Here is a 12,689-nt window from a genome sequence, read left to right as displayed (position 1 = left end):
TGGCAGACTTTTTCTTAAAGAATCTGATAGTAACTATTTTAGACTTTGCAGCCCAGGTGGGGATGAATACCTTTTTTTGTTCAATAGAAAAATAGATCTTATTTATATATTTTATATATAAACTTACTATATTTTCTAAATTATATTTAGTATCATGTTTATCTATGTAAAACAGTAGGGATATGGGAAACTGTATCTCCACTAGTCTAGGACCCTGCATAGAAAATAATCCAAGTTAGAAATATGACATAGCCCGTATTTTCAGCACAGGAGGCATATGTGAGCTCATTTAAGTATTGACTTTTAATATTTTAGAAGTTATCAAATAAAGGAACAAAGTTTACCTTTTTTGGCATCAGGCTTCCACTTTATTTTTACTGATTTATTATATCTTTCTTTGTCTCTAGGATGATTGAGGAGAGTGGGAATAAGCGGAAGACTATGGCAGAGAAGAGGCAGCTGTTCGTAGAAATGCGTGAGTTCTGAGTGCTTCTGGAGTCCTAGTTTGTGTGTGTGGGAATGCTTTTTTTTCTGATCAAGTCACAACTTTAATCAGAAGCTTTAAGTTACAAGCTTAAAAAGGGAAGAATGAGTGTTAAAGAATCGTGTAGTTGGAGGATCCCAAGCCAGAGCATATTATTTTAATTGAACTGACTTGAATTGTTTTCTTAAGCAAGGTCATAAATAATAAGGCAGAAATGTTACCTAGATTATCTTTAAGATCAAGGCATGCCTGTCAACTTAGACCTCTTGCTGTAATTCCTTTGTTACCATGAGCTTGCAGGTGGTGATAAATGATTAATACATCATATAAATTACCTTATAATAGATACAAATTCTGAGGTAGAGAAGACCAAGTGTCAGAACAATACTTAGAGCAAGAGGGAAAATTAATAGCACAAATATGTACTTTGGTATGTTACTTTATATTTTAAGCCTTTTGTTAAAAATTACATTATTACGTAAGACTGAACAAAGAAAAAAGATGGCTGAGGAGTGGGGTGGTCCTCAGTATTTGAAGGATTGTTTTGTTTTGTGACCACTTGTCTAGGTGACCTTGACTATGTGACCTTGACTAATGCACTCATACTTGCTGGACCTCAAATTCCTCTGCCTGAAATAGGGTTACTGGTCTGGACCAGTGATTGTGAAACCTTTTAAAGGTATTTGACTATTATAAAATTGGTACTGCTCAGCTGTGGCTGGAGAGAGGAGGCAGGAGCTCCGCCTGGGATGGCCCCTGAGGTCCTTTCACAGAGTGAGAGCCAACTTAGGTTCCAAGGGTGAGCATCCCAAGAGAGTGAGAGCAGGGGCAAGCTGACCACCTTTTATCACCTGTCTTCAGAAGTGGTGCAGTTTCACATCTGCCACATTGTATGTATTAAGATAGTCACAGAAACCTGTTCAAATGCAAGTAGAGAGAAATGATCTTTGGTTCTTGATAGGGAGGGACAGTGTACTGGAAACATATAAAATACTGGTCTGGAAATTCCGTTATGGCTTTTTTTGGAAAAATACAGGCTGCCACAGGCCTGGAAGAGGACCTTAGAGATCAGCTGGTCCAATACCCTCATTTTACAGAGAAGGACACTGAGGTTGAGAAGAGGTGTGTTACATGGCCACTGTCGTGTTCTGTGGTTGGTGGTCAGGCTGGGGCTGGGATTTACGTCTCTGACTCTAGGCTAGGGTCTTTCCTGCTATACCACTTCATCCCCCCTTCCTAATATATATAGTTAATTCATGCAAATTATGGGTGTTCCTTCCCTCAGAGCTTTCTTAGTCTAGCAGACAGGATAATGTAGGCAAAACTGGCATAGTGCCTGGCATGGAGTTGGCACGCAGAAAGTGTACCCTAACCCTTCCTCCTGCCTTTGTGTTTTATCAGAAGAAGGCCTAGTGGACAAGTTATATGCAGACTGTGCCAACACAATAGAATAGTCTCTTCCCAGCATTTAGAAATTAAACAGTAAATCCACTTGAGCATGTCTTATTTGCCCTTTTTTTAGGTGCTCAGAATTTTGATGTCATACGACTATCAACTTACAGAACAGCTTGCAAATTACGATTTGTACAAAAACGATGCAACCGTAAGTGATCTCTGTGGTAGCTGTATAGAGCTCTCAATACAGTAATATAAAAGAAAATGTTTTAATATATTTTAGTCATCTTGTAATTTTAATGGAATTATTTTGTCTTAAGTATTTATCAGAATATAAGCTTTGTAGTGGAAAGAACCTGGCACTTTACTGTGTTCCTCAAAATATTTAATAAACTCAATATGTAACTAGTTCTTTGGTGTGTTTTTTTGGTTAATCCTCATCTGAGGATATTTTTTTCCATTGACTTTGTAGAGAGAGTGGAAGGGAAAGAGAGAGAAAAAAACATTGATGTGAGAGAGACACACTGATTGGTTGCCTTCCACATGCTCCCCCGGACCAAGGGCCGACATGAGCCAAATCGGCCAGGGCAGTATGTAACTAGTTTTGAGGCTGGCATATTACATGTTCTTTAAACAGAATGGATTTCTCATTGTCACTTTTTAATGAAAAACTGTATGCATAATATAATTTATCAGCTTCTGGAGAAAAAGAAAAACAATATTTTTATAAAGGTGTAATAAGAATTAGCTTTCTTTATTAAACTTAATATAACATTAATCATCCCTGTTTATAAGCAGTTGCTACCACAATTGCTACTTTTAAAATAAGTAAGTAGCCCGGCTGGGCATGGTTCAGTGGTTGAGCATCAACCTAGGATCCAGGCGATCTGGGTTCGATTCCCAGTCAGGGCACATGCCCTGGTTGCGAGTTTGATCCCTAGTCAGGGGCATGCAGGAGGCAGCCGATCAATGACTCTCATCATTGATGTTTCTATCTCTCTCTCCCTCTCCCTTCCTCTCTCTGAAATCAATAAAGATATATTTAAAAATAAAATAAGTAAGTAAAATGTATACATATACACATAACATGCATAAAAATCTTCTCTAATTTCCACGAAGATGTTAAAGTTAACTTATGACAGAATTGTTCTTTTCTCATATATGTGTGTATTAATGAAAAACTTTTATATAATAGAAAGATCATAAGCCTTAGAATGGGGAAAAAACCTCAGTTTAGTCTTGGTTTTGCCATTTATTATAAACATGTCCCTCGGGCATGTCACTTTTACAGCTAAATACTTCTACCCTACTTTAAGTCTTACTTAAAAATCCTAGTTTAATTCTCTCTGAAGAGTTTACTGTTCCATCCTAGACTGAAGTCATGTTTATTTTCTGGTGTCCCAAAGCATTGTTTTTCAAATTATGGGTTGTGACCCATTAATGGTTTATGAAATCATTTTGGTGGCCCTAGACAGAATTTAAAGCATGTAATAGAGAAAAAAAGAAAAAAAATCAGAACTCAGCTTATGTGGTGTATTTAAAAAGTTTTTGTGAAACTTTTGTTTGTTATATATTTATATATCTAGGGGTGTCTTGCGTATGTGTTTGTGTGTGTGATGATTTAAATATAATTTTGTGGTTTGTGGTCAAAAACTTTGAAAACCACTGTTGTAAAGAACCTACCATTTTTATAATTCTTCCTGTAATTACCCTTGGGAAATGGTAGTCTATATGTCTCCGGAGTGTTGAGAGTCTGAACCAGGCTAGTGGCATTAGTACTGTAAAGATGCATTGTTCTAGAAGTTTTATTTTGCCACATATGATTCTTTAATCCACACGAAAAAAGCTTTTATGGGTATATAGTATAAGTAGGAGTCAGATTTCAATTTTTTCCACATGAGTATTCTGTTGCTTCTACACTGTTTATTGAAAAGATCGTCCTTTTTCTTCACTGCTAAACAACCTTTTCCTCATACTCTTTGGAGAAATGTACAAGAATGTTTATAGCAGTGTCTGTGTATGAGATCTGCTTTTGCGCTCTCGTGTTCCGTTGGTCTGTCTATCCTTGTACCAATAATCACTATTATAACTTTATAGTAAGTCTTGATATCAGGTGGAGCAGGTTTTTCTACTTTGTTCTGTTTTTCTTTTTATGATTGGGGCATCCTTGGCCTCTTTACATTTATTTTCATATATAGTGTAGACTCTGCTTGCCAGTTTCTACTAAGAACAAGCAAAATAAAAGTAAGAACTGTGCTGGAATGTTTTTCATTTATATTTTTAAGTATAATTAACATACAGTAAAATTCATCCTTCTAGTGTACAGCCCTGTGGGATTTTGTTGGGATTGCATTGAGCCTATAGATCAAGTTGGGAGAATTGACATATTTCCCATATTTCCAACATTGAGATTCCCTCTTGTGAACATAGTATATTCGAGTCTTTATTTATGCTAATTATATTTATAGATTTTTTTTTTTGTAGAGATGTTGTACATTCTTCATTGGATTTATTTCTAAGTCTTTGATGATTTGAGAGAGGAAGAGAGAGAGAGAAAGAGAGAAACTTCGTTCGATGTGAGAGAAAAACATTGGTTGGTTGCTAACCTGGGATTGAACCTGCCATTTTCTCATGTATGGGACAATGCTCCAACCAACTGAGCTACACCAACCAGGGTGATAGTGGGCATTTCTTATTTCATTCCCAATATTAGAGGAAGGGCTTTCAGCATTTTTTACTATTAAGTAATATGTTTGATACAGTTTTTGTATATACCCTTAATCAAATTAAGGAGATTCCCTTGTGTGTTTCTTCATTTCTAAAAGTAAGGTTCATTTAAAAAGTTGTCTTTTTGATAATGATTTCTAAGTTAATTTTACTTTGGTCAGAGAGCATGGTTTATATGATTTTAGTCCTTTGAAATTTGTTGAAATTAGCTTTATGACTCGGGATAGTGTCTACTTCTGTACATGTTCTTTGTGTTCTTGAAAATAAAGCATATTTTCTAATCATTGGGAGCAGTACTAAATGCAGTGTTCATTATGCCTACTTTGTTAGTTGGAAAGCTTAATTTTCTATCTGTACTTAATTTTTGTATGTTTGCTCTCTCATTTACTAAGAGAGGTATGTTATTATCTCCCCCAAAGCTTGTGAATTTATCTCTTTGATGTTTAGTTAAATTTTGCATTATATATTTTTGATGCTATTGTAGGGGAGGAAATACTTTACCTGTACTCTCTTAGGGTCTCTGGTTGGGCCTGAGAATTAAATTAACATAAGACAGATTAGCAGGAGAGAAGCATACAGATTTTTATAGGTACTTGGGAGCCCCCATAGGAAAATGAAGACCCTAAGAAATGACTAGGTCTAAGTGCTTATATACTAGGCTGAACAAAGAGTAGCAATTGTAGAAAAGAAGCTAAACATATATATGGGGAGACTAAAGGAAGGTAAGAGTTATTTTAACAAGTCTGTACAGATTAATCTTGGCCTCAGTCCACTGTCTCTGGTGATTAGAATGTTTCTTTCCCCCTGGAATAGGAAAGGCATCTTTCACATGGGAGTTTTATTTCCTGCTGTCAGGAAGAAAAAGTGGGGGTCAGAGTGCTCTTTTTGGTACCTGCTGTTTTTCAAGTGTCTTTAGCTCAAAAGAATCCTTATGCTTAAGTGGTATGTTGGGGTGTCATATTCTGCCACCCTTCACTGATCTATTAAATGTAAATAAATGTAAGGTTTGTATGTCTTTCTGATTAATTAAAACTTTAAATTGTCAACAGTTTATTTTCTTTGTGTTTTAGTCCATCTTGTTGATATATGGAACATGATTGAAGCCTTCCGAGACAACGGCCTTAATACACTGGACCATAGCACTGAGATCAGCGTGTCCCGCCTCGAAACTGTCATCTCATCCATTTACTACCAGCTGAACAAGCGCCTTCCTTCTACTCACCAAATCAGTGTGGAACAGTCCATCAGCCTCCTCCTTAACTTTATGATTGCTGCATATGACAGGCTAGTACCTTATGTGCTTACTTAATTTTAAGAATGTTTGTCCCTTAATCATTCTTCTTCCATACTTTCTTGCTAAGGGTTGTCCACTTAGAATCACAGAAGGGAAATTATTCAGTGTAAGTCCCATCTAAAGACGGGGCGAATGCCAGACTGATGTACTGTCCTGGGGCATGTCACATATTAAGCTCTGTAATGTTATGGAGAATCGGACACACTTGAGACATAGTGTTTGGTCAAAGTATAGTTGCCTTAATATAGATGTTCTCTATCCAGTGAAACAGCCAAGTTGTGAATTTGATTATAAGGGTTTCTAGTTGACTTTTAACGCTAACTTTATTATGTAACAGAAAATGCCCCTGAACTATAGTATCTTGTTTTCTCTTTATTTATGTTCAGGGTCTTATTTTAATTTTTTTTCAATGATAAACATTGTCTTAGATTCTTACAACAATAGAAGAGAACTATTTAAATATACTCTGAATTAAAACAGAAATGAGTTGCCCTATTTGTATTTATGGAGTATTAAGTTGGTATTATAAAAAACAAAAAAGAAGTCATAAATGATGGAAACACAGAGGTTAGTGGTTGTATTCCAGGAACCAAGAGTTCAGATTTCTGATCTCTGCTATTTTATCAGCCACATGATTTGAAAGTTAATTCTCTTTGTTTCATTTTTTTCTCTCTGTAGACCTACTTTTTTGTTTATACATTTGTAGAATGCTGTTAGTTAAACTTTATAATATTGAGGAGGATTCTGTGAGTTAATGGTAAAACCATAAAGTGTCAAACCAAGTTACAACATGTGCACTCACTAAAGTCACAGCATTTTTATAAGATGTTATCAAGTTAGATATTCTATTTATTTAAGATAAAATTATTTTTTAAAAATTTAATTTTTAAAACAAGAGTGACCTGAATAAGTCCCCAAATTCTGATGCCATTTTTTAGCAGTTTAAATTATTGAATCTATAATTGTTATACTGTACAAGGAATGACTCTTTTGATCCAGAAACCTTAGCAAAAACTGTTATTCTGCGATGAGTATGCAGCATCTTATCGTGACACTGACTCACTGAGTAAATCAATTCAGGATCGCACAACACAAATTAATTCAAGAAACAGTATTTTTAAAGTCAGAAATAAAAGTCATCTTACTGAAATGATAAAGCAGAGGTTATAAACTCTAAATCCATATTATATCAGCAAGTTAAACACTATGGCTGTAGAAGGGAGGAAGAATGAGGAGAGCAGAAGGGGAAGGGGAAAACAAAACTGAGGAGCTAAGCCTAGTGGTATCCCGGACATTCTCAGAGAGCTAAAGATTCCTTTAAGGGAGAGACTTTTATACATCTAATTTATGATGGATTTACATGAAAAAATTCCTGTGTAGTTTGGAAAAATGACTATAAACTATTTCTAAATCGTGTTTTAGCAATTTAATTTGGATGTATTTAAAAATCTCCATTGTTCCCTTTTCATGCTGAATCCTAAAAACAAGCAATATAAAAAAAAGCAGAAACAAACCAGTTCATTTTGAATCTGAATATGCCCAGTGAGCATGTTAATAGAAAGGATATGGCTGAAAAAAGATACTATTAGGTTACTGTCTTCTTCATTAGTGATTTTTAAAAAAATCCTCCCCTGAGGATATGTCTTTATTGGTTTTAGAGAGAGAGGGAGGGGGAGAGAGAGAGAAAAACATCAGTGTGGAGACATCGATTGGTTGCCTCCCATACACATCTTGACCAGGGATTGAACCCGCAACCTAGGAATGTGCCCTGACTGGAAAGTGAACCCGCAACCTTCTGGTCTATGGGACCAGAAATGAGCGACCGTGAAGTTCACCTATTATTCTTCCCATGACTTACCCTTTATTTTGTAGTTTTTCTTTTCTCCCAAGAGATTCATGCGTTTGTGCGAATTTTCAAAGAGGAATCTTCTTGATGTCAGGATTTAAAGACCTTCAAAGGGTTTGTTAGACTGTTAGCTAATAATTATTGTTTTGGCCTTATTGTTTCCCTTTTGTGAGATTTAAAAAAAAAGAAAGGGCAAGGGGAGCCCTGGCCTGTTTGGCTTAGTGTTTAGAGCATCAGCCTGTGGACCGAAGGGTCTCAGGTTCAGTTCCTGGTCGAGGCATGTACCTTGGTTGCAGGCTGGATTCCCCTGCCCCGATCGGGGTATGTGTGGAAGGCATCCGATTGATGTGTCTCTCTTACATCGTCGTTTCTGTAGTTCCCCCTCCTCTCTCTCTCCCCCCATTTCCCTCTCTCTCACTCTCTCTAAAAAGATCAATGGAAAAAAATACCCTCTGGTGGAGATTTAAAATAAATAAATAAATAAATAAATAAATAAATAAATAAATAAATAAATAAATAGGTGAGGGGAATACTTTTTCTAAATGTGCTGCTTTTTCCTTGCCTTTGTTTTTTTCTGAGAGCAAGGAGACAGGTAGTAACAGATGTCTTCAGTCCATTCAGTATTCACCTCCATATTAATCTGATTAAAACACTATTTTCATCATGTAACTTTCCACCACTGAAACCTGAGTCCATGTGGTTTTTGAATGAAATTCATACTCCTCGTTTAGATCTGGTGGTATCAATTCATAATTCTGTGCTTACACCAAGCGCCAGTTAAGCTAGGTTAGGTGCTTTTTGGTTTTCCCAGTGTGACGTGTTCATTTTTCCCTCGTGTGTTCTGGTTGGTCTCCTCTCTGCCCTCCCCACTGCTCCACCCCTGCACTCAAGTTCTTACCTCGTCTGCTGCCTTCCTTCTTATTTTCAACCCCATTTTTCATCCCTTTGATGACCTGTAGTACTTGTCTGTATCATTAATTTGATTTTCAGTTATATAATGGTCTGAACTGCTTCATAAGTGTACAAATAAGGTTGAAAATCCTTGAGAGCAGAGATTCTACTTTGTTTTTCTTTGATTTCTTAAATGCAGCACTAGATTCTTAATAAATATTTGTAAAGTTGAAATGAAAATTAGCAGGGGGAAAAAAAGAAAATTATCAGGCATTTTGATTATGATAAAATTGAGTAAGATTTTGCGTTGATTTTTCTTGATTAAGCTATGATATTTGCCAAATGGATTCTTGATTTGTCGTTGATTATTGTATAATCCATTCACTGTGAAGATTTGTAAATTAAGATTAATTGGAAAAATATGAGTTTTTGAAAATCAAAGAGAAATGCTCTTATTACTTTTGGCTACATACGATAATTGGACGGGTAATAGTGTTTCTAAAGTGGAAATCTGTTTTCATGAGAGGAGTACTAATTTACAGTTGGCAGCATCCAGAGTTGTTTGCTAAAGATGTAGAAACAGCTTGTTTTCTTACGTAAAAAAATGCTCCCCTTCATCTTGTTTTCAGAAGTATTAATTTGAATAGCAAGCTCTTATTAGATAGTGGAAAGCTATGAATATCACCCAGATTAGGTGAGTTTCAATATCAAAAATATAGGCAGAATTTGAGACTTGACTTAACAGAAATGAACAGTTCCCATCCAGAGGGCACAGGTGAGGACTGCAGAGTCTTCAGAAGGCCCCTACCTGCATGTTCAAACATAAGTGTTTATTCAGGGTGACTCACTGTCTGCTTAGCTTGGCCCAGAGGTAATCATCGTGTTTTCTCAGTTTGGGATAATAAGAACTCTTTTTAGAAGTCATGTGCATGGTTTATTGTCAGACTGTAAAATGATAGGTCTGTGGAAATGAATCATGCGGAGATGTCTGAGAGAGAAAATCATTCTCTTGATTGAAGGAGAGAGCTCCTCCAAGCGATTCTATGTGGGTGGGGTTAAAATAACAAGTTTCCTCTCCTCTCGTCCTCAATAAATATTACCTGTTTATTCTTTCATGTCAGTGTCTTTATGTGGGGGTTAATCTTCACTGTTTACTGTGTTACATCTTAATATTGACCTAATCAACCCTGAGCTATCACAGGCCAGATATTGAGTCATGTTTTTGTGATGAAACCAGATTTTTCCCAAATCTTGTTTTAAGAGAATCGATTCTGGTATGACCTGGGCTTTACCTTGGAATTACTGAAAACATGGACTTGGGTGAGGTTATATATGCCATGGCCGGGGGCAGCTAACTCTTCAGGTTTTGTTTGTTTGTCTAAATTTTTTTTTATTGATTTCAGAGAGAGGAAGGGAGAGAGAGTGAAAGAGAGATAGAAACATCAATGATGAGAGAGAGTCATTGATCGGCTGCCCCCTGTCTGCCCCCCACCGGGGATCAAGCCCGAAACCCGGGCACGTGTCCTGACCGGGAATGGAACCTTGATCTCCTGGATCCTTGGTCGATGTTCAACCGCTGAGCCATGCCAGCCAGGCTAACTCTTCAGTTTTAAATGAAACGTGACCAGTGCATGTGTATCAAATTCAGATATCTGGTGGGAAGGGTCAAGAATGAGTTTTTATCAAGAAAAAAGAATCAGATAAAGGGCATAATCATAGGGTATTGTGCTGCTAAATGAGCAACATCCATTCTATAATACGCTAGCTGGGCATATTTAGATTTTAAAATGAACTTTATTTTTTAAAATATTGTTTTGTTTTTAGCAGTCAGCATGAAGAGGTGGAGAGAAAGAGAGTGGGGAAGAGAGAAACATCGATTTGTTGTTCCACTTATTCATTCATTCATTGGTTGATTTTTGTATGTTCCCTGACCCAGGATGGAACCTGTAACCTTGGTGTATTGAAATGATGCTCTAACCAACTGAGCCACCCGGCCAGGGCCTCTTGAGTGTCTTTTAACCTATAGGGTTCCCCTTTATTACTTTTCCCTTAAACCATTAGCTTTGTCCAGTAATGGTAACCTTCATTTTCCCAGGATTCATTTTTTAAAACAATTGTTACTGAGATATAGAAAACAACTAAAGAAAAGTACAGTATAGTTTAAAATGAATTGTTATAAAGCAAATATTAGTACTATAGAAGCCAAGAAATAGAGTACTGTTGGCACCCCAGGGGCTCCTTTTTTGTTACAGCCCTCTCTCTTCTCCCAGATGTAATCAGTATCCTGATTTTTATGGAAATCTCTTTTAAGATTAATTTTTACTTTCCCCTGTGGAATTTCCTGGATATTCTTGCATCATGAAATCTGTGTCTGTGAAAAATGTTTTGAGCATGTTTACCTTAAAAAATTGTATTAGCTGTGTAGCAAGGCTTGACTCCTGTTTGTGAGCACTTCATTCTTGCTCTGCTGACTGTCAGGCACGTTTCAGCTCACTCTGGACTTCAGGAATGTTTTCTTTTGTTGCTCATCTTTCTGGACCACTCTTCTTCAGGATAGAAGCTGCATCCCTCCGAGTTCCTAGTCATAAACAGTAGAAACCGTCTATGGCTAATTTATTAAAAGGATGTGGGTCTTATTAAAGACTCTCTGAGAGTGTTGGGAAAATATAGGCTTGGAGACCACACTGCCAAGAACAATGCTCAGTCACACAAAATGGTCTCACAAAGCTCTTGTGCCACCAACCTGGGAGCAGATATTGTTGCTTGTGCTCCAAATACCACAGACGCTGGGCTTGGTACTGCCTCAAGAACCTCTGTCTCTGCTGCCTCAGGATATTGGACGTAATTGCTCTGGCAGCTGCCATTCTCTCCAGGTGGACTCTGGAGTTTCAATAGTTTCAATAGTTTCCTATTTGAAGTCCAGAGTGGTGCATTTTATTGGTGGAGCTTGTGTCATGTGCCCATGCCTGAGTTTTGAAGAAAGATGGAAAAGTAGATATCTGAGTCTTTTTACTGTTTCAATATTTTGTTAGTGGGAAGAGCGTTTATCACATAAGGTGGGTCTACTTAAATGTACACTCAATAATTGGAGGGTTGGTGACCAAAAGGAAATGTGCCCTATAAAAGTTCTCTATCAGTTTTAGAAATCCATTCATTTTGACACAATTGATCCTCTTTATAGCCACTGCCATTGCTCATATAATGAATGCAGTAGCTATTTGACATAGGAATATTCCTTATCATGTCCAGGTGCCATATTGGCAGGTACTAAGATAGGAGGACAGTATCTGTATTTCTAAAGAACTGTGTATTTAAAACACCCCATCGTAATTTTAACTAATTGTAGAGATTTCTACTGTGTGGTATGAATAAACTTAATGAGATGTAATAGTTTAAAAATCAGACTAACATTGGTATTTCATAGTGATATTTTCACTGAGAACCTTCTGGTTTATAGATAATTTGCCTTTTTTTCAAGTATGGTCTTACTGTATAAAAAGAAGGTTTGGAAAATGAGAGACACTTAGTGAATATGAATAGGATAATATAAATATGGTAAATATAAATAGTAACTATAATAGGCCATTAGTAAATATAAATGGGATGACACTTGCTTTATAAAACTAAGATAATACAGTTCTCATTATTGCAAATGTACTTTACTAAGTTGCTATGAAACTTTGTGAATACAGGCAATGTAAAATTAGCACAAAAGCCCCCTGTTAACTTACATATGATGGCTTTGAAAACCAGCTGGTGGAGTTTTCATCTGTAAAGCCAGGGCATAGTTGATTGGACGGAGCAGGGTACTTGCTGCGCCAGGGGCCTTGATGATATTGCCTTGTCTGTGCAGCATTACTTTGGGTCATTCATTTATGTTCTTCTACATTTTATCTTCTCAATTCTTAAAAAAGAATTATTACTGATCCCTCCCCTTCACTTTTCTCACAGTTGTATTATGGGAAGATCTGAGACAGGTAGATTGAGCTTCTTAGAATAAACACATGGAAACATAAAGATTGTCACAGTAAAAAAGATGACTGTACTATAAA

General features: G+C 36.6%; 1 protein-coding gene across 1 annotated transcript in view; it reads left to right on the top strand.

Annotated features, from left to right (window-relative positions):
- Positions 1-12,689, top strand: part of DTNB (dystrobrevin beta) — a 136,232-nt gene that overhangs the window by 17,375 nt on the left and 106,168 nt on the right. The window contains exons 2-4 of the mRNA XM_087823408.1: positions 408-475; positions 2,007-2,087; positions 5,677-5,890. Coding sequence (XP_087679534.1) covers positions 409-475; positions 2,007-2,087; positions 5,677-5,890 — 362 coding nt within the window. The 5' untranslated portion in view covers position 408. The remainder of the gene's footprint in view (positions 1-407; positions 476-2,006; positions 2,088-5,676; positions 5,891-12,689) is intronic.

This window comes from Miniopterus natalensis, chromosome 13, assembly GCF_054644295.1.
Source record: "Miniopterus natalensis isolate mMinNat1 chromosome 13, mMinNat1.hap1, whole genome shotgun sequence".
Classification (NCBI taxonomy): Eukaryota; Metazoa; Chordata; class Mammalia; order Chiroptera; family Miniopteridae; genus Miniopterus; species Miniopterus natalensis.
Note: the sequence above shows the minus strand (reverse complement) of the source record. Positions and strands in the feature narration are given on the sequence as shown.